Genomic DNA, 22,629 nt, shown 5'->3' with positions numbered 1-22,629 from the left:
GTCCTAGTTATTAGGAGCTCACAGCTTGATGGAATCTTACATTTTTTTTACACAGAAATGATTTAGTATGCGATGGTGATCAATGATCAGCAGCTTGATGGCTTCATACAAGTTTAACCATGCAAAATCGGGGCATTGTACAAATGCACGTAATATATCGTGCATAATGCAAACGGCTACATATTATTGTTTCAGGTAAATACCCTATTTTGTTTTCTATTTTTTGTTGTAAAACAGCGAAAAGTGCTTTTATTTTCTATAAAGCGAAATGATTCAACTCAAGTAAATTGCTTTGCACCCCCCTTCTTGTAAGCAACATTATAATTTTTTGTTTGTTTTTGTCAGGTGTTAACTCACCATCCGAAGCCATAATGTTTTTCATGTAATTGGGTTTTTTCTCTTTCGCCTTTCGGTATTCGTTCAGGTTGGCTGATTAGCAAGGGTTTATTAGACAAACAAAAACGCTATGTCAAGCCTTCTTCCCCATTTTTCTCTCGCTAAAATCGCCGAGTTAGCCTAATGTTTCTCGCTGTTATCTGTTCGCTATAATTTCTGATGTTGGTGTAACAACAAATTTTTTCTGAAAGCAGATTCTCTTAAAGAATGGTTTAACTTTGACTGTTCTAAGTCGCCTTTTTTATGTAATGATAGTTACATAATTATTTTCTACAGGCATGTCCTAAGAGCACATGTTTTAGTGTACAATTGACAAAACTTATTTTCTCTAAAGCGAATCTTTTATTTTAACTGATTTGGCACACTGATCGGCGCAGATGTTGCGCTAATTGTGGCATAATAACACCTGGGAAAAATGATTTTCGTTTAGCATTGCAGGTGGAGAAATCCGTGCTTGTAATTAATAGCTGTTTGTGTTTTTTATATTTCCCAAAATAATATTGAGTTTTGTATATAACCAACAAAAAAACTGATTTATGTTTCACCGCTCATCGGTAAATCATCAATAGGAAGCTGACAACCCCAAGACACTAATGCCGTTCTTCATACAATCATTGTTTAAATAATTTTGTCAAAGAAAAAAAGCACTTAAGGTTAAAATAAAATTTATTATTATTTAGGACAAACAATAACCACCCTAGTCAGGGGCGTATCCAGAAAGTCAACAAGGGGGGTCCCAAATGTTCAACTTGAAGAATTCCCCTATTTTTAATTCCGGCGTTAATGAATAATGATGTAATAAAATAATTACGGTATGACGTCATAAAACAGTGATTGTAATGACGTCTTAAAAATAATCAGTCACACCCAATTAACAGCCAGCATAAGAAAACCTTTAAGACGCAAACGAAAACCGCTTAGTGTGCAGAAAAACTAAACTATGACGGTGTGATTGATCAGCGGTGCAGTTTCCTAAGTTCCATGTACGGGCAACAAGAAACATTGAATCACTAAATATTTTGGAAAATTGTTGAGTAAACAGTTTAGTTGAAATACAAGTTAAAAAGAATTACAAAATTTAACAAAGACCTAGATTATTTTTGAAATACTAGACTTGTGTGGTTAATTCTGCTGGCGCACGTAAACCGAATATTGCTCCAATAAAACTGTAGGATGTGCAACTTACTCCAATGTAACCAGCTCATAGCACTGGAACTGTAAAACCTGAAACGACTCATCTGGTCCAAAATCTTGGTTCAATCCCTTGTTTAAAGATCTGTAAAACAATGAAAAAACATGCATTATAACAGAGCAAGAAATCAGAAATTTAAAAGGGGGTATTATTTCAAATAACTAATTATTTTATGCCTGACATACTTACTCAATTTCGGATTCAATTTGCTTTGCTTCCTTTTCTATTTTTTCAAATTCATTGCGTGCCACGACTGCTGCTTCTACTATTGATTTTGTAACATCATCATATTCTTCATCATTTTTTGATAAAAACGAAGACTCCTTAAAAAAAAAATAAAAAATAAGAGATGACAAGGTTTTATCTTACATTTTAGGTGTTTATATAATACCCTTTCATAATCCTCAACATTTTCATCATTATCAACTTCATAGGAGCTATCATCTTCCCCATCATCATCATGGTCATCATCATCCTCATCGTTATAATCATCATTCTCACTATCACTCTGCTCAATATCTGGTATATTGGTATTCCCAGAAAGTAACTGTCTGTCTGCTTTCTGTTGTCTTTCCTGGTCATCATCTTCATCCTATATATTAAAAAAAAATTATCCATGGTTAAACTGACTTTTCATCTAAATGATGTTACATACAAGGGGCCAAGAATCGTATGGAGTTTTTTGTGTTTTTCTCACGAAACATTGTTAGTGCCTCTGATAAATCAACTGTTTTGAAATATTTTGGCAAATACAACAAAAATAATAGTAAATTCTTGATATTTTCTAAATCTTAATATTTACGTAACCTACCTCTGTGATCAATATATTGCTGATCTCAAATAAAATATTTTCTGCCTGACTCAAATAGCAAATATCTAGGCATATTTACAAATGCTAAAATGGATTTGCAGGCATACACAAACTGACTTTTAAAGGTAAACACCAGGCTGGCAGAATCTTGCCACACTTCTGGTTAACAAGCATTTTTGGCGTAAATGGTCGGTTTTTTGGGCGTGCCTCAAAACTTAAATGATGTGTTCCTCAAAGGAATGCATCAACATTGTCATTTTTAGGCGATAAACAAGATTTTTAAGAAGCAAATGAACTAGGAAAAAGTTGCGGCGAAGGCGCAAACTTTTTTGTGACATCAAGAAATACATATGGGGTATGCTAGTACAATCTGGGGGACTGGGGGTCATGTCTGCTTTTATTACTCTAACACTGTTACATAGATAAGCTGTTTTGAGGCGAACTCATGTGCACACATGCAGCTTAAAATCAGATTAAAAATCGAGAAAAAAATTCTTAATATTAGGAATTTTTTTTTTTAACTGGAAGAAATTTTTAATAAAAAAATACAGCATGGCCTACAACATGCTCGTTATGCCCATGCGAATGTCATACCTTTCTATTTAACGGGAATGGCGACTATCATGATTGCTTTTTTAACTCAATATTTGCCAAGTCAAGTAAAACTAAAAATACACAACAGTTTTATCGAAATTTAGTACTTTTTAAACTAATAAACAATCTATATGCAAATCACTGGCTTTTCCCTGCTAAACAAAGTGCTTCATACTTTTTTCAGAATGGCACAAAAAATTATTTCCTGCCAATTTTAGAGCATAATGTAAAATGTTCCTACATAATCAGCATTAAAAAAAATAATGGATTGAATATGTGTGGAACATTGCACATGTTTGAAGATCTCTGCAAACCTCTGATTTAACCGACGAAATCTTTTCACGAGGGACACAGAACATAGAGTGGACGAGAAATCAGAGGTTTGCAGACATCTTCTGCAGCACTCGGACCATAAGGTTGATTTTTGCAAACCCGAAGTGCTCGGAGGGGCTTCAGACGTCTTTAGATTGCAGCTACTCGAGTCGCTATCTATTCAAGACTGCAGCCCTGAACTGAACGTCGACACCTTATCTACTCCACTCTACCTATTCAACACCTAAAGGCTCCAACTGTAAAAACTCTGATGATAACAATTGCGTCCTACCTTTTATAAGTGAAGCTTTGAATTGCTTTTCAGTCACACTAACTGAAGATGATACAAGTTTGTATCGAAACGTCTTAATCAAGATGCTGTCGATCTACTCGACCTTTTTGGCTTTGAAATTTATTATTAATACAATTTCTACTTGTTTTATAACTTTGCATCCAGCTTTTCAATATATAGGTCCTATAAAAATGCTGTTGTGCTCTGTCCAGGTAATTAAGTTGAAAATACGGGGTAGTAGTACTGTTTTCAGACCTATTGAAGGCCAACTACATGAAACAGGGGAGGATCCAGGATATTTGTTTGAGGTGGAGGCATACAACAATTTAGAAAGATGCCACCAAGTTTTGTTATAAGATAATTGTTAACAACACCCAGGGCGTAGTCAGAAATCGACAAAGAGGGGGGGGGTAATTAATTTTCAACTTTTCCCTTGTTTTCCGTTTAGCATTAATGAATAATGATATAATAAATAGTGATGGGTATGACTTCATAAAAGTGATTTTAAAGTCGTTACGAATAGGAAAAAACTAAACAGACATTAAGTGTCTAGCAAACGCAAGACTTTAGATGCAAAGCAAACACATGTGTCGTTTACGCTCCTATCAGGTCCGACAAAACGCTTAGTGGGAAATCGTTAACAACAGATATGCATGGAATAAAACAAAGAGCAGACTTTTAAGAAGCATAACTTGGGCGCTAAATATTTGGGAGCAAAATGCCTTACCAGTTGAGTAGTTACAGAGATTTTATGTTAAAATTTTAACAGATAACATATTCAGGACAACTCTTGATTTTAGATGGATTATTTCGTTGTTTAAGAATATTTGATCTTATATTAATAATACTAAATATTTAAAAGTGTGATATTGAATAGTAAGGAAAATATGCGTTATTTGCAAATCAGAGCTTTTTAACGTTAATTTCAACAACAGCAAGTTTCCTAAGTTTACTTGTTTTTTTAACAGCAGTGATAGAGGCGCAATCTTTTTATTGGTTCTGCAGGGTGCAAGTTTAAAAAGGTTGAGAACCACTGCTTTACATTCTTCTCTTGACTATTCAAATTAATGAATTTCAGTGTTTATTGCGCTTGTTACCAAAATTTTTACCAAAATTTAACCAGCTCTTGCTGGTTACATGCAAGACACTACCAAAAGCTGGATATTTATAAATGATCTCACAGACAACATTTGTCAAAAAAAATGTTTTATGTTGTTTGAATCGCAATATAAGAAAAATTTCAACAATCAGCGTGTGGTAAACATTAATTATTTTTAAAAATTTCGAAGTGCGTTATTCACTTAAGTTACCGTTTCAGAGTTTAGGAGGTCATACTGGGAAGTACATAAAAATCAACAAAATATAACTCAAATTGAACATCTGTGCCAAAAATGCCATGTCTACCTAGAAATTTTTGCTGTGTTTATATTTATTAGCCTACTGGCGTGGTGTTCAAACCAAATACTTATTTCAGTTGCAAATGTTTTTTGGGCAGGTTTAACACACCTAAGAAAGTGCTCACCAATGTTTTTTAGTTTGCAAACCAGTCCCACTTATATTGCCATTTTTTGCGCTTACTCTTGAGTTAACATATTAGGAAAAACAATGTATCCACATACAATTACTCTTTGAGTGGATAACGCAGCAACACAACGCATAATTACATTGTGTAAAGTTATTAGATCCTAAAAATGCAAAATTTATTAGAAAATTGTACCATTCAGAAATGCATCTCAGGTCACCTAAAACAGCTTCACAACTCCTTGGTTGGTCACCACCAAGCACAACAATTCAAATTGTGTTCCAATAAAATATATGTGGGTTAATAAAATATTAAAAAAAATCAACGTTTAGCCCACAGCTTAGTTTATATTATGTTATACTCTTCCTGTTTAAGTTTGGTAATTTTGCTTGTTTTGCGCTTTTTTTCATAATATGTTGTACTTTTCCTGGATAAGTTTGGTAATTTTGTCAGGAGGTTTTATCATGTCAACAACTGGGGGGGTAAAGGTCTCTTCACAGATGTAGTTAATCAATAAAACCAAGAACATGAAAATGGCTTTCTGACTAAGGCTCATGCTTCACGAAGCATATAAAACATCTTGTCAAGGAAAAAGCCATTACAACATGTCACATGCTAAATGCCTTTATATTAACTCTTGTTTGTGCAGCAGTTTTTGGGGGGTGGTTGTGCAATCCAATAGAACTGTTTCTAAATGGAAAACCGTGGTCATATTTTTCTTAGTTCTGATTTTACTGTCTGTCTGGCTAAAATAATTCTTTTTAAACTCTTAGCGTCATAAACATATTGTAACAGAAATATTTGTAACAGAAAAGTATTATAAAACCCAGTTTAACAATTGGGCACAATGATAGGGCAAAAAATTGGATACATTTTACACATATGATTAAAAATTTATTAGTTCCCAGTGTAGAATTTAGACACAAATTAATATACTCACTGCATCTCAAGTGGTAAAACAGATATAATAAAGTTTAATTGTTGAATTGACTTATGCACTCACTCATGCACGCTCGCACGCACCACAAGAACACACACATAAGGGTTACACCTTTTAGACTTACAATAGGATCTTCCAGGTCCTCTTTAAGTGGCAAATGAGATGTGATAAAAGTTTCATTTATAACAGGCCACACAATATCCATGAATTGTGACAAATCAACTGGATCATTTGTTAGCAATGCCTAAAAAACAAATACACAATAAGGTTTTAATAGAATGTCATTTCTACTGACAGGTAGACTAACGTAAAAAGTAGATGAACACTTAAATTGCATAATAGTATGGAAGTGGAATGGAAAAGCTAAAATGGAAAGAAAGTCAAAATGATGGTCACAGACAGAAAAAAAACTAGTCCCTTTCTATGAGAGAAAAGCGGAGCAACAATCATGCGTCTCAAGCAAGCATCAGAGAAAAACTCCTAAAAATGGTCATAGCAACTTTTACCTCTAACTGGTCTCGGGTTAAAGTTCATTTGCTTAAATACTATAAGAAGCAAATTTTGGAAGAGTTTGCATTTTTGTGGTGGTTATTACAGTAATCAAATTTTATTAGGATTACAGGTTTGTCTAACGTTGGACATACTTTATGTGTGACCTTTAAGATACAATTGAAGGTAACACTTTACAAAGTTGGGACTTTTACGCTCAGTGTCTTTAAAAACTGTGAAATTATAAACAGAATCAGTAAATTAGCGGATTAGTTTGTTAGTGGTGGCATTTTAAGATATATTCATATTATCGCCATGTTTAAATTCTGTGGCTTATAGTGTTATGTTTAATTTCCAGTTACTGGAAATGTTTCGCCATGTAGTGCAACTTTAAGGCCGGTATATGTTTGAGGCCGTTTGCAATTACCGCCTCTTTATTAAACGTACCCAAGAATAATTGATATGCAATATTGAGGAGGGGTTCACAGCATGATGGTTTATAGGCAAAATTATATGGGCCGAAAATTTATTTTCGGGACATATCTTGTTTTTGCCGTTATTCTTTTTTGGTTGTTATGGTTTGCTATGGCATGTTTTAGACCGATTATTGTCCGAAGCTTTATAGAAAAAGTACACATCGTAGGTAGAACCTTCAAATTTTCAGACATGGAGTAGAGTGGTATGTAGGTGCTTTGTAGAAGTTTATGAGGCTGCACCCTCAGGGGCTTTTGCTTGGGGGGCAAAAACTTGAAATATTGCGTTTTAGCCCCCTGTATAGGGGGGGTGGTAATTTACAATTTTTTCATTGAACAAAACCAATTTAACCAGGTGTACCCGGGACTAAATAATAGTTAATTATGCCTTTAAAAAGGTTCTACATTGAAAAAAAAGTCCGACCTCACCTATATTTCTATTTTTGAAATTTGAGATGAAATATGTCATAATTTCCTAATTAAGGTATATGACTCTTGGTCTTGAAGGACCTTTAGACTAAATTATTCCCATAAGTTTTACCTGGAAATTTGACAGAAATTAGAAACAAATATCCCCAAATATTAAAACAAAACCTTCTCTTTCAAAAATATTGATTTGAAATAGGTAATCAATTTTAGGCTCATAGTATTTGATACAGGTTTACAGTAATATTCACAAATACACTAGTCTAAGTCTTTAGATTTGTAGCACCTCCACTCTAAACTTAGCCAGAAGTCATGGCAAAGCTGTCCAAGCACTGCTAAAACTTGTCGTATTCCTCAGTTTGTTTTGACACAAAAGTTTTTTTCTTTGATTTTTTGTTATCTCCAGATTCTCCAACTTCTACACTCTCTGCCACTACAGGTTCTATGTCCAGAGGGCTTGCTTCTCCATAATGTGTTTTGCTTTCATTCTCACTACTGTCCTCACTTTTAGAGATATCTAAGGCTCCATCTTCTTTGAGAATCTCTGTGATCTTAGATATTGGCTGGTATTCAAACTGTTTTTCTCTCTCTACTCTGTACTTAGCATCTTTCTCCATTTTCCTTTGCCTTTTCATCATGGCCTGATACCACACTGGATCAACTTATTTTCCACACTCCATTTGCCTGTCCTTTTGCATGTTCTCATAGTACATTTTCTCCATTTTCCCCATTTTTATACCCCAATCTTCTTCAACCCTCCGCCGTTTCTCATGATCTTCCTCCCCATTAGCTTTTCGAGGAAAGATATCAAAAAGGTTATCCTTTTTGTCAACCAGCTCTTTAAACTCTGTCACCACCTTTCTCTTCTTTCCTTCTTTTAGTCTCTTACTACCTTCCTGTACCAACTGAAGAAGCTTCAGAAGTTTATTGACCAATGTTTCATACAATATGCATGAAACCGAATCGTGGTACCACTTTGCATAGACTTGTTTTGCTACTTCTCTTACAGCCTTGTTCTTGCTATGACCTGCTCCTCCAATCTGTGTGTAGTACCTTAGCATTCCCACCACTCCAGCATTTGTGGGGAGTTGAGTCACAGGAAGATAAATCTTGACTTTAGGGAAAACAATGTCAATATCGTAGACAGGTCCATCTGATCGGGTTTTAGGGCGACGTACTTTGGTAAGGTTTCCAGAGCACACTTCACTCATTTTCTTATTCACAATTACCTAATGTATCTTAAATATAACAAAATTATCTTTAAATTTAAATATTTTGCAAGAAACTGTATTATCTGAATGTTCGTATTTTATTGGATGACACGTACTAAAACATGGTTAAATTTCATCATAAAATTTTTTTCTAATATTAAAGACACAAGCAATATGTAAACTTCTATATAAAACATTTTCAATAATTAGGATGAGCGTTGTTAGTAGAACGAAATACCCGACAAACGATAAGACAAACCAAATTTAACTACATTATAAACCAACAAATTAGGCCAATTTAGTCCAAATTTTGAAATGACCGAGGTCGGACTTTTTTTATAAGATAAGACCACCAAGTGATGATTTTTCAGAGTCAAATTGGCTAAATATTAACCCTGTAAGTTGGTTTTGGCCAATTCTAAAATTTGACATTTTAGCTCAATTACCACCCCCTGCTACCTGTAGCTAACGACTGACATCTAGCGGCAGAAAAACTTCCATATAGAATTCGTTCATATTCGCTTGCTTTGTCCAGCTTGTGAAGTGACGAAGCGGACACCTGCTGCGCTTTATTGTCTCGCGCGTGAGACTTTCATTGTGACTCGTCCAAAACTGGGCGCGTGTGACTTGCATTTTAAAAAGAGGCTTCTCTTTAGTAAAATTACTTAATGCTCTAAGAAACAACATTTTTTACCGGCGCAAATTTAAATGCTAAATCTGGTGGCAACTCCAATCCATCCTCCAAATCGTATTTCATTGTATTGCGGTAATACATAAAGAGGTAAGGCCGTGAATAAACTTTCACCCACCGTACAATTAACGCAGGGAAGCATTGCGAGTAGGAATGTTTAATGCAGAATATCGGCGACTCATTTATAATGCTTGCTTTAAATGCGGCGTAAGCGTTTTTTTCGGGCGACCAATTACTTCGCGATAAGCTTCGCCTAATAATCAAGTGTCAATAAGGTGTATTTACCGCCGCAAATTTAAATGCGAAATCTTGAGACAGTGTATGCCTCTCTGTTGGCACCTGTTGTGCATGTTGCTCCAACATATCGTGTGTGTTTTCCCGCGAGCAATTACTCTTTGGAGTGCACAAAAACGAACCGTGCAAAACATTTGTGAATTGTGTCCTTTTATGCGTGCGATATGTTTTTATCAATGTAAATATGCCGACACTGTCCCGACTATGTTACGCTTTTTACTGTTTCTATCTTCTGTGCGAACTTCCGAGCGATATTCGGCTTTAAAAAGAGGAAGTATGACAAAACACAAAAGTAAATGGTCGTTAGCTGCTTGAGAGCTTCACTATTTTGATTTGTTTTTCTTGTTCGTTTTTTTCGCTATCTATTTTATTAATAAAAAAAAAAAAAAAAAAAATGTTGCTCCAACCAACATACCAACATCAGGCCTAAACAACTAGCAAAACCTTTGATTTAATAGTTTGCATATTAGGCACATAATAGTGTTTTTCATACTGTTTGAAACTACGGAATTAAAGCCTGTTTTAACAGTGATTGCTCGGACCAAGCCATGGTAAAAATTTACCGAATAAAAGTTGGCAAAAGTATAGCAAACTATAGGCGTTAAACCATTTTAAGTCTTTAAGAGAATAATAATATTTCCTTTTTTAAAATGTTAGGTGGCCGAAATGTAATAACATGACCGTAAGCATTATCTACGTAAATTGTATTTATCAATTATACGTTTTGATCATTCCCCAAATACTACGCCATTATTTGAACCCCTTTCGCATCAAAGCCAAAGTTAAGTGGAGAAATTTTCGGCCTATATCTGTTTTTGCTTGCAGAAACAAGTTAAGGAAAATAAAAAACAAAATATAAATTATTATGTTTATAATATAAAATATACAATACAAAAAAAAAAAATAAAAAAAAAAATAAAAATAAAAAAAAAATAAAAATAGAAAAAAAATTAAATAAAAAATTAAGTCAATTAAACATATTAAAAAATAAAAATTAAAAATAAATTTAAATTTAAAATAAAAAAAATAAGACTAAACCTTGAAAATATACCCAAATATACAACAACCGCACCCCAATCTAGTTTAGGTTAATTTTGTAACTTAACACTATTATTAAAGGTGTAATGTGTTACATAGCCGATGCAACTATATTAGTCATTTATCCATTATAATTTAACTGGTAAATACTCTATTTAACCTGCACACTCTGGGTATTGTATCTAGTATTTAGTAAAAGGAATCACTACATTTCTGTGTAGTTTTAAAGGCATAAAAATGTTATAAAATGAATATTTTAATATAATAGGCTTTTTCTGACATGACACAAAATCCCAACACAATTTGGGTTTATCTTACTAATTACCAAAGCCTCTGGTTCAGTAAAATCCCCATCAGTTGAGTCTGGGTCTAGCTCGGTTCGCATAACAAGTTCTTTAACAGATATACTAAAAAAGGAAAACAATTGCAGCTTTTTAATAAATAAATATTTTTAACCTAAAATACAGTTTTTTAAATATACTACAAGGTTATAATACAAACAAATAACTTTAAAACATACTGGGTTAACAATGAAGTATTTTAAACTACTTGACATAACCAAGCAGATATGTGTTTAACTAAAAACAAACACTATATACTGATCTGTTCATAAGTTTAATGGTGAAAATAACGGCCCAAATAGACATTACAAGTTTGAAAAATAAATACATGTCGCTTTTAACATCTATTTGGGCCGTTATTTTCATCATTAAAAACAAACAAGTGTGAAAGTAATTAAAAGTGGCATTTTCAGGTTGCACTTTTTCTATTGCAAGATATTTTAAACTATTATTTTATTTTCCAACTTGTTGTTGCCTCAGTGATAACAGTTATAGTGGTATTCAAACAATTTAGTCTTTTTACACTGCAGTCTGCTCCTGAGGAGATATTTATGACAACCAAGATTAGCATCAGGCAGTTTGATGACCAACTTTAACTAAATGGCTAGCTAAAAGCTGGTTTAAAAAACTTTCTGGCTCTTTGTTACGTAGCAACTATGTCCCAACATGTTTATGCGGTCACAATATATGGGTCAGGTACTGTATAAATTTACCAATGGGTAATGGTTCTTATTTAGTGCTCTCCTTATCAACTTTCCGTCTCAGAGAAAAACAAGGTTACTTAACATCAACCTAGGCCAGCAGTAAGCAAGTTTCTGCACACACTCTAAACGTCTAGCAATAGTTCTGGACTGGTAAGTATTAACATTCTATTCTTTGCAACAAATTTTTCAAATGCTTATCAGACCACATGTGCAACACGATACAATTGAAACACTGAACTTTTATAAAACGTTTAATAAAAAGCACAAAATCTTGGCTGATAAACTTGGGAGGAGTTTTAGGTGGTATAAAAATAGTCAACAAAGGTTATAGAAAGTTTTTTATATATAGACCTCAATAGAGCAAATATGAACTTATGGTGCAATTATAAATACTTTCAAAGTTTGAAATTTTATTTTCATAAGAGACAATTTTATAATTACCAATGTTATTAAGATTTAACTTCTAAATAGGAATAAACACAAATTTAAATGACAAGCAAAGAACTCACAGCTAAAGAGGTCTGATAAGTGACATAGGTGTACCTAAAACACAATACCAAGGTTTACTACACAGGTTTGCAGGCTTTGTATATATTGTCAGAGGATATATTTTCAGTGCTAACCTTTGTATGGGTGGTATGACAGTGACACTGGGACGTTATAAAAAGCGTTATTTATTTTTACATTAATACAAAATTGACAGGACAAGTCCTGCTTTTCAGATAGTGCTACAGCCAGATAAGGATAGAGTTTGAAGAGGTTATACGATGATGTCACACTTATTTATGACTTCCCCAATTAAGGCCCATAAGAGAAATACCAAAAAATTGCCCCCTTTATAATAAAAATAAATATTTTTTATAACAAAATAACCACTAATAAAAAAACCTTGTGTACCATAAAACAAGCACCGGCTGGGTAAACAATACATTAATTTTTTTTTCATGGTCCACCAAACACAACAAAAAAGCAACCAGACATCCCCAAAATCTTTAAATACCCACTGAAAAAGTCTAAATATCCGCTGATAAAACTCTAATACCTGCTGATAAAATATGTTTGACATCCCTCCCAACCAATAAAAAGAAAAAAAATTATTTGTAGCCATGTTGAGCTGCGTCAGCCTTTTTTATGGGCAGCTACTTGCCGATAACTTTCACGTTATCTTAAAGTGTCCCTCAAATGCTGTTGGGCGAGCTACTAATGTGTGTCTGTGCAGAGATTTCGATAACACGCAAGATATGTTACAGGGTACTCAAGGTCACCTTTTAGGCTAATATTCAGTGAGGTTATGTACAGCATATTTGGCAAGTAACACATTATTAAAATAAAAATCCAGAAACTATGTCGATGATTGTAGTTCGCTTGGCTCAGTACAAAACAGAGTCGCATAAAAAAACCTTGACGGAGTCCAAGAACAACCTTTGCAATGGCTTACCAAGTTAGTTTAATTTAAAATGACTGATTTGTTAAACTATTATAAAAGTGACCACTGACATTAGCAATTGTTCTCAGCTACTGATGTATGCTCGCTTCTTGTCAGGCAACATTATAAAAGAAGAGATGTTATTCTGCCAATCAATGGAAAGTCGTACAACATCAGCAAATATATTTAATGTAGTGTCAAAGTTCATTGAAGAACACAATTTTTCGTGGAATTCACTAGTAGGGGTATGTACAGATGGAGCCCCTGCAATGCTTGGGTTGCATTCTGGCTTCGTTAAAAGAGTAAAAGAAAAAAATCCATTTATTGTCGGTATTCATTGTATAATTCATCGTGAAGCCTTAGCATCCAGAACTCTGCCACCTACAATGAAAGATGTACTCGACTTAGCTATCGAGGTAGTCAATTTTATAAAAGCTGGAGCACTTAACAGCCGTTTTTTTAGGCTTCTGTGTAAGGACATGCAATCTGATCACGAAGCCCTTCTTTTCCATACAAAGATTTGTTGGTTATCTAAAGGTAACATGCTAAAAAGACTTTATGAATTACAAGAAGATGTAACAATATTTTTAACATCACGAAAGAAGTCTAAATATTTGGCCAAGTTTCTTGCAATAGATTTTCAAGTAGCACTTGCTTACCTTGTGGACATATTCGAAGCATTAAATACGCTCAACCTCAAGCTTCAAGGAAAAAACACCAACATCGTTAAGCATCATGACCACATTCAAGCTTTTATAGCATAACTTGACCTTTGGAAGAGTCGAATTGAACAAGGAAACCTAGCAAGCTTCAGCAACTTGGATTCTGCTCTCACAGATGGCAACATTAACCGTGAGTTGAAGAAACAAATATCAACTCACCTCCATGACTTGAAAGCAGAATTTCTTAAATACTTTCCAGATATAGACGAAAAGCGAGAGACCTGGAAGTTTATCGAGCACCCATTTCAATGTGAAGTGTTAGATATTTTCGTAGAAGGAAAAGAGGAATTTCTTGAGTTGAACTTTAACTCTACAGCCAAAATAGACTTCATAGGACTAGAACTGGAGACGTTCTGGGCTAATTATCAACCAGTTTACCCATTAATCTCAACTCGGGCTCTTCGAATTTTGACCTTATTTGGATCAATGTATCTTTGTGAAGCTGCATTTTCTGCTCTCGTTGGCATCAAGACCAAGTATGTGAACAGACTGAGAGTTGAAGGAGACCTACGTTGTGCGCTATTTGAGTTTAAACCACGCATCAAAAATTTAGTTGCTAGAAAGCAGTTTGAAGTATTTCATTAACGTTTATACAATAAAACGACACAAAAACGTTGCTTTTTGTATGATAGGTATAAAATATCGGGGGGGCGCGAGACCCACAACAATTACAAAAGGGGGGCGTGACAGAAAAAAGGTTAAGAACCACTGGTTTAAATCAAATAATATTTAGAAAAAATGGTAAAATTGTAAACCCTATTTCAGTGGTATGGCAAACATGGTCAGTTGGTCATGTCAGAATCTCGCCATACTCTGAGATCACCTCATCTCAAAACGGTGGACATGCTTTACAAAAACTGACAATCGTCATTGCTAATACGAGCTTATTGTTTTTTTTTTGTTTACCCAAAATACTACATATTTTGCAAAATTTTCCTGAAAATAGAAGGTTTTTAAAAGATTACTTGGTTGAAAAGTGTTCTGTAATGTATTTTAACATATAAATTATGTATAATCGTTGCTAGCAATTTGCAATTCAATATACTTTTGATTGGCAATTTAGATGTGGTTTAAGGTATTTGTTAATAGGCAGGTCAGTGATACACAACCTCTAGCTCACACTTCATTAACAAAAATATATTTAATTTATAATTATAGTTAATGAGGTTTTAATTAACAGAGTAAGATTAAAACACAACCAAATTAGCCAATCAATATATTTAGATTTAAAATGCTTCCGCTTAAATTTTAACAAAATAGGCACACCTGGCATCCTTATTTAAGTCTATTTCAGCAAATGCTTCTGCTCCCTTCCTCAAATTTTCAATCTGTATTCGTTGTTCTTCTTTTTGTTTCATAATTAGCTTGTGCTTGTCCACAGCCTCTTTTTCCTGGTCCTCAAGAGTTTCTTTCTTAACTTTAAGTTGATTTTGTTGAACTTGAACATCAGCCAATTTGATTTTAAGGGCTTTAAGTTTCTCCTACATCAATATTTAAGTAATATGCATTAAAAGGCATGATCCAAGACTGTTTATAAAAAAAGATAAAACATAAAATATTTTTTTTAAATTTACAGAAAAATATATTTTGCCTATAAGGCATCTTCAGTTTCTGTACAAAAAGCAAACATGTAAAAATTCAAATAATCGTAGTAAAAAAGTAAAAAATAAAATTAAAAAATATTAGCTTGCGTATAAAATCTTAAAACACCTGCATATGTCAGATGCAAAACCAAGAACTTGGCAAATGACCACAAACAAGAACGTGAAAAAAACGGAAAGAAAGAGAAAAGCACACAACTAATAAGCAGGTTATCAAACGGTGTCGCAAAGCAATCACTGATGGAAAGATTTAAAACAAGCCCAGAGCAAAAAATTACCTCACACATGGTATTATCATTTTTTTAATATTTATTTCAAAAATATCCAAAAGATTGACTGGCGGCATTTGTACGAATACAATATTAAGACATTGGTATAGGTGAGGCTTTTTTGTGGTGTGGCAGTATGTTGATCTGCATACTGCATAGTGCCTTAAGAGCGCATCTCGGTTGTTGTTGGTCGTATAGTCCAACGTTTTCCAAGTTGCTCGGTGAGCATTTCCAACAAGTGGGTTTTAGTTCGGCCGACATACTTTTTAAGCAAGGTAAATGAGATTAAGGTAATAACAAATTAAGTGCAGTAAAAAAGACGCAAAGGGCAGCATAATTATGAATATGTGACAAAAGAATCTATTGACAAAACCAGAAGCTCCCAGATTACACAATTGAGTTGATCGAGTTTAAGTTTTTTATGCACCCATCTGGATAAGTATAAACCGGATAATACAATTTTGGTACTTGTGTTTTAGAATTAAAACTAAAAGTTTTAATTAAGCATGGCAGAAATAATAAAAGCAGTGCTTTTAAAGTCAACAATTTTGAGCATGAAATTGTTGCATTATATATGCAGTTTTACTGTGATTGAGATAACTTAAGTACATTTATATTGACTTGAAAAATCAATCGTATTAGTCACAATTCCTGAACAGACAAGAATGACATTTAAGTGTGCAAATTCAGGGGGCACGAGACCATCCACCTCCATCTAAACTATATTGTTTGTCTGTTTGAAGCACGTAAATTAAAAAAAAATTAAAAATCAATCATGATAGTCGCAATTCTAGTTAAATAGACAAGTATGACATTCAAGTGGGCCAATTCAGGTGGGCGCCAGGCACATGTTGTGCCATGTATTGACTCAAGTCAGTCATAAACCTGTTTATTTGTTGTGATACCCGATCATAGGCTTATTGTATTGCGGTACCAGTACACCCCTTCAAAGTGGTACACCTGGTACACCATGGGATGTTTAATACAACCAGTTAAAAAGCACAAGCTTGATGCCAAAATGAAACACTAGGCATGTCTTTAATGCTGCCTTCTGCATGAAATCAATAAATGAGTATTTTTTTCAACAGAACAAGGTTGAAAACCACTGTGCTTAATGATACTTACTACTCTAGTTTAGAAATAACAAAACATAAATCATTTTGGGAGTAGTAAAATATATTTCGATTAGCTATAGCTCAAGCATTTTTTACATTTTGTCGTTCTTAAAAGAATATGTGGTTCATATGGCACGTAAAAGGAATGAAATATTGCTCAAAATAACGGAATTTATAGTATAATTTGACTGTTAAGTTGTGAGTTGCGCGACGCAATCAACCATAGAATATCGGCTTTGGGTTCAATAGATTTAAGTAAAACTGATAAAAGTACATATTTTTTTTACATAGTATGTCACAGTTGAAGTAACTTAGGAAACTTGTTGTTGATGAACAAACCGGTGTGGTATTATGCAACTAAATCTAAAGTTTATCACACCAAACACACAAAAAAATTGCTTCTATTTGGTTTCAGTTGGCAAAAGTTTACCTTAGAGTTAGACATATACTTAATGCATAAAAGATTAACACTATATCATCTAGCAATCACATAAAAAGTTTGCATGAAACGTAAAAATGCATAGACCTATATCACATGAAATCTTTGTTGTTTTTTGATAAATGTTACTCACGTTATAATAGCACATTACATTGTTGAATAGAAAATTACTTTAACTATATATATTTTGGTAGAAATTGCATTTTGTAGGGAGTTTAAGTCCACACAGCGTTAGGCTTTTGACACCAAGAAGGTGAAATATTACACGGTGCCATGATGCCAAAAACATATGCCACATGATAAAACTAAAATACTAAAAGTAGCTGGTGGCTAGGGATGTTCAAAGTAGAATACCAAGGTATTCTAGAATAATAGGTTTCGAATCTAGAATAACGAATCCAGAATAGTGAATCCTAGTATATTTTTATTAAATTATTTAACCTCGATTTTGTTTGAGGAATGGATTAATCTTTTTCTACCCTACAGGGCCCACAATCACAGCAATAAATCGCTCAAACAATTTTCTAATATGTGTACATTATAATAAAAAATGTTTTACATTCTTAACAACTGTCATTTAAAGCAGTTGTGTAAACTGTAATACATGTCCACTGTTCAGGTTGTTGTAAAACTTATATTTTTGCCTATAGTGAGTACAATGCAACACTGCACACAGAACTCTTTTGCAATTCGGTACAGTTGTTAAAAGCATTGTTGGGTCTTAGTGCTTCTTTTGACTAATTGATCTGTTATGCAGTCAAATAATGTACTGCAAAGAATACAAAGTTACTGGCTCGCCCAATAACGCTTGATTGACACTTAATTATTAGACAAACGTTATCGCGAGACGCGGTAATTGGTCGTCCGAAAAAACGCTGACACTGCACTACCAGGTTACATTAAAGCAAGCACTATAAATTGGTCGCCGCAGCGACAAGCCAACTTACCGCACACGTTTGTGCAATTAGGCGCAAACAATCCGCGGTAAAACATTAAATTATATCGGTTCCAATTACCCGAAATAAACGGCAGAATTGGATTCGAATCCCATCTGGATCTGGATTCGAATCCAAGGATTCGATATTCTACTTTGAGCATCCCTACTTGTGGCCCACTGAAAATGGCTCTGCGGCCCACAGTTTGCCGACCACTGGCTTAAATATAACACAGCACATGCTAAATAATGAAGAGGGATAAAAAGTGAATAAAATGTGATAAAGCTGCTTTATGAAATTTAGTTACAGCTATGAGTTTCAATAAACAAAGCAACCAAAAAAGTAAGATGTAGTTCATATAGAACTAAATAAGGTCAAAATGAAAAAAAAAACTAATTTTACCTCTCTTTCCAATCGCTTTTCTTGGCCAATTTTTGCATAATCTTGCTTAAGCAACATACCCTTCATGGATTCTTCTTTAGCCTTTTTGGTTTCCTCCATTTCAATATTTCTTAGTTCATAACATGTATCTGTATAGCATAAAAGTGTTACTTTGGAATGCGAATTGTAATACACTGTGAAGATGACACACCATTTTTTTTGCCTTTTTTATTGTATTTGTGTCATGTTTTGGCGTGTCACTGCTTAGTCTTAACTTGACCCGGTAAATAAAAACAACTTCGCTACAAAACTAAGAAACAATCAATATGATTAACTAGATCAGCGCTCTTTAACCAGGTATACTATATACTCAAGTGTATGCATACATTTTTAATCAGGTAAACTTAGGTCAAGCAGCCAATTTTCTTATTTGAACTCACTTTGTACCTAGTTTTTGGGGGGCAGTTGCCTTTTTATCCATTGTCAACATCACTGGCGGTTCTTTGCAAAAGGGTTGGGCATACTGTTTCCTTTAATTTTTTACCATGTGCACAGGTGCTCAAAATATTGCGCACAAGCCGAAAATAAGTCCGCAAATGCCCAAAATTTCCAACCAAAAAAGTGCCAAAATGAGATACGCGGAAGACCTTTTTTTTTCTCTCTTTACTTATTTCTGTTTTTTAAATATAATCTGTAATTATTTTTGACTTGCTCGGACGGATGTTTTCGTTGCAATGGATAGGCGTCGCAATAATCTTAAGTAATTAATTTCACACAGACATAAAAATGCAGTATTGTTCTCGCTTGAGACGCTATTTCGCTTGGTAGTTTGTGAGACGTGTAACCGCCCAATGGTCAGGGTAATTATCGCACATAGTGCAGCGGTTTTAGCTGTAAGCATTTTTAACTTTTAAACGGGTCACGTATTTTTCTTAAGTTGATAACTTGAATTAAAATAAGATTTCGCCCTCGCGTCTTTCTTGTTTATGTGGACATAAATTTAACCTACTTCTTTAGTTGAAACAACACGCAACATTGATTTTTTCTCCTTCAGACAATCCTAACCTTTTAAGCTATAAAAAACAGCATGAAAAGTTGCTTTTTGCAAATAAAAGCATATCACAGATAATTGCAATAATTTTGTTAAAAAAAGTTTAAGGCTATTACGACGCGAGGTTTTTCATATAAAGCAAGTACTTTCCTATAACACAAAACATATAGAGCTATTAAACACAGATACCTTGAGCTAAAATATATCTCCAAATTAGGACAAAAGAAAGTTGTAAAACAAAAGATTTGCACGTATCGCAAAAAATTCCAGTTACTGGGAAGAATGGCACAACTTAGATCCATATCAACTGTACTACTACCTTCTTCTGACAAACTAAGCCCAAATCTGTCGTAAACGATGCAAGTATGAGTTAAAAGAGCCTATAGACACTGAGAACTAATCAAAATCACGAACCAATTTTCACAGTTACTAAACTACCTTCCGTCAGAAATTAGTGCAGTTCTAAGCAAAAAGGTCTACGACAATTAGGGCATCAAAAGGATGGAAAAGTCAAACTTTTAGATTTTGAAGTCTTGGACAATGCACTTCTGTGAAAAAAAGTGCGCAAGTGCCCAAAATTTTGGGTAAATTCGCAAAAAATGAGCTTAGCGGGAACACTGGTTGGGCAAGACCAAAAAAGTTGCAAGCTAATTTGATGTTCTTCTTGGTGACACATTTTAAACTTTATGTTGTAATAGTGTCAGAGTGTTTTTAGCCATATATGTTGAAAAAAGATAGACAAGATAATTAAAAAAAACATTATAAAGAAGTCCTTAACCAAATCTGAGTCAATCCTTAAAACTAAGCAATTAATGTGGCCTAGATGCTGACAATTTTTATAATATGCCTATGACACTACAGCATATATTGTTGCAAAACAAATGTAATGATGGAAAATTTGCATTCTATAGGTTCCATCGTTGGTGATACAAACAAATGACTTGAAACTAAAAAGTGACGGCTTTGGTACAATGTCATCTCTTGTTAAAAGCATTTACACCGAATTGAAGATTGTTTAAACCAGGGGTCGGCAACCTTTCGTAACAGTGTGCCAGGTCATGAATAATTTCAAAATATCAACAACTCGCATACCAAACATTTTTCTATGTTATGTTTTGCATTGGCAACCAGGGCTGCGAAGTCGGTTAAAACAGGACTCCGACCAAATGAGCAATTTCATTGAGTCCCGAGTCAGGCTTAGACTCTATTTATAGCCTTATTTTACTGATTTACATAACTAAAATAAGATGAATATTCAGCAATTCACTCATAAGGGTCATAGAAAATATGCCACCACCTACTATTCCACCTTAAAAATTTACAGTTTTCTGCCTTATCAGTTTCAAAATTTGGTATTGCGCTTTGGTATTTTTTATGGAATCTCTTAATATCCAAAAGGCCCTATTCTTTAACAGAATTAAAGTTGCGCAAACTTTTGGTGCATAGCATGTTCTGTTCTATAAAAGAGAACTAAATAAACGGCCCTGTTCAATTTACTATTTTTTGCCAACTCATAACTAGATGTTAAAAAAGTACTATATGGCTCTCATGGAAATACAACCAAGAATATTTAAAGTATATGGCTCCCTTAGCTAAAAAGGTTCCCGACCCCTACCCTATTTTAACGCAGTAAACATCGCTTTTTTAGGGTACTGTGACGTAATACGAACAGTTAGTTGAAAACAAGTTTAACGCCTACAAAACATAATGTTAAATACAACTGTTAAGACACTAAATTGTGACACAAACACTGAAGATTCAACTGCAATTGTGTGCAATCATTTAGTTAGCCCTAGTGTTAGTGATGTAATAATAATGTTAATAATTGGATAGTGGTGCAATGGTTGCACTTTCTTAAGGTGATATAACGTGCGCGTTAAATCATTTGGCGTGTCCTGTAAAATCATCTCGCGTGCCACTTCTGGCACGCCTGCCCCTGGTTTAAACCATGCTAACAGATTAGAGTTTATCTCAACAAAACTTTAAAATACTGAATTGTCAATAAACTAGTTTCTTATAAAACTTGCCATGTCATGGACTTGGAACTGAGACTTTACTTTTTGCTGAACTGATTTGGTGTACATAACATAACTTAAAAGTGTTCATTTTGCAAACAACTTAGATTATACAAGAATCATTTCAATGTTACTACTTTTAAATACTGCGAAGTGGGAAGTTTAGGTACAGACTTCATTTATACTTTACATAAGGTAATGGAAAATGACATTTTACTTTAGGGTGTATACAGCTTTGAGAGATTTTAACAAAACATTATTTAACTAGTGTTGTATTTATATCAGATTACTTGCACATGTAGTAAATAGATTCCATTCATCGCTTCCGTCACAACAGTCACAAATTCCATCATTAACGCGAGAAGATGGAATGGTAGAAGAACGGTAACCTAATAATACAAGTAATATTTTTTTAAATAGTTACATCTGCCTTAAGTAGTTCAATTTGACCTGCTTAACTTTGTAGTTATACATTAGGTTTTAGATTTTCCGCATCACCGAACAAACACAATTAATTGTAGCATAGCCCATGTTTAACACTAAGCATCCTTTTAGGCAACACTGGACATTTAATAGCATACTAATACAATACATTAATAGTATACTAACACATTTCATACAAACATCAGTAAATAAATTTTACTCAACTAAGGATACTATTTAATTTCGGTATGTTTCCGGCATGGTATCTCTAATTTTATTAGGTTTCGTTTGTATCCTGGACCCCTGGAAGTTTGTTGCATAAGTGAGATTGAGCAATGTGCACTACACAGCTCCTTTTTAAGCAAGAGGCTTTGTCATACACAAAAGAAAGGAAGCCATTTTCTTCCAAACAGAAAAAACAATTTATTTCTTTAAAAAAGACAAAAAACAATTACGAAGCGTATCAGGCAAGTGACGTCAATAGGAATATTCAAAGAGAATCTAAATAGGATTTTGGCAACAATCT

The 22,629-nt window shown here is 33.9% G+C and overlaps 1 protein-coding gene across 2 annotated transcripts in view; it reads right to left on the bottom strand.

The window, feature by feature from the left end:
• LOC146164326 (glucosidase 2 subunit beta-like) overlaps window positions 1–22,629 on the bottom strand; it is a 34,705-nt gene that overhangs the window by 4,727 nt on the left and 7,349 nt on the right. The window contains exons 3-10 of one of the 2 annotated variants that reach the window (XM_083381357.1): window positions 21,971–22,069; window positions 18,636–18,763; window positions 15,141–15,355; window positions 11,007–11,088; window positions 6,184–6,303; window positions 1,980–2,180; window positions 1,778–1,911; window positions 1,583–1,672 (exon numbers count right to left, since the gene is read on the bottom strand). In XM_083381357.1, coding sequence (XP_083237483.1) covers window positions 1,583–1,672; window positions 1,778–1,911; window positions 1,980–2,180; window positions 6,184–6,303; window positions 11,007–11,088; window positions 15,141–15,355; window positions 18,636–18,763; window positions 21,971–22,069 — 1,069 coding nt within the window. The remainder of the gene's footprint in view (window positions 1–1,582; window positions 1,673–1,777; window positions 1,912–1,979; window positions 2,181–6,183; window positions 6,304–11,006; window positions 11,089–15,140; window positions 15,356–18,635; window positions 18,764–21,970; window positions 22,070–22,629) is intronic. The other variant, XM_083381358.1, reaches the window with a different exon arrangement.

This window comes from Ascidiella aspersa, chromosome 2 (genome assembly GCF_963924565.1).
Source record: "Ascidiella aspersa chromosome 2, kaAscAspe10.2, whole genome shotgun sequence".
NCBI lineage: Eukaryota > Metazoa > Chordata > Ascidiacea > Phlebobranchia > Ascidiidae > Ascidiella > Ascidiella aspersa.
The sequence above is the reverse complement of the archived record's forward strand: the minus strand, read 5'-3'. Positions and strand labels throughout refer to the sequence as shown.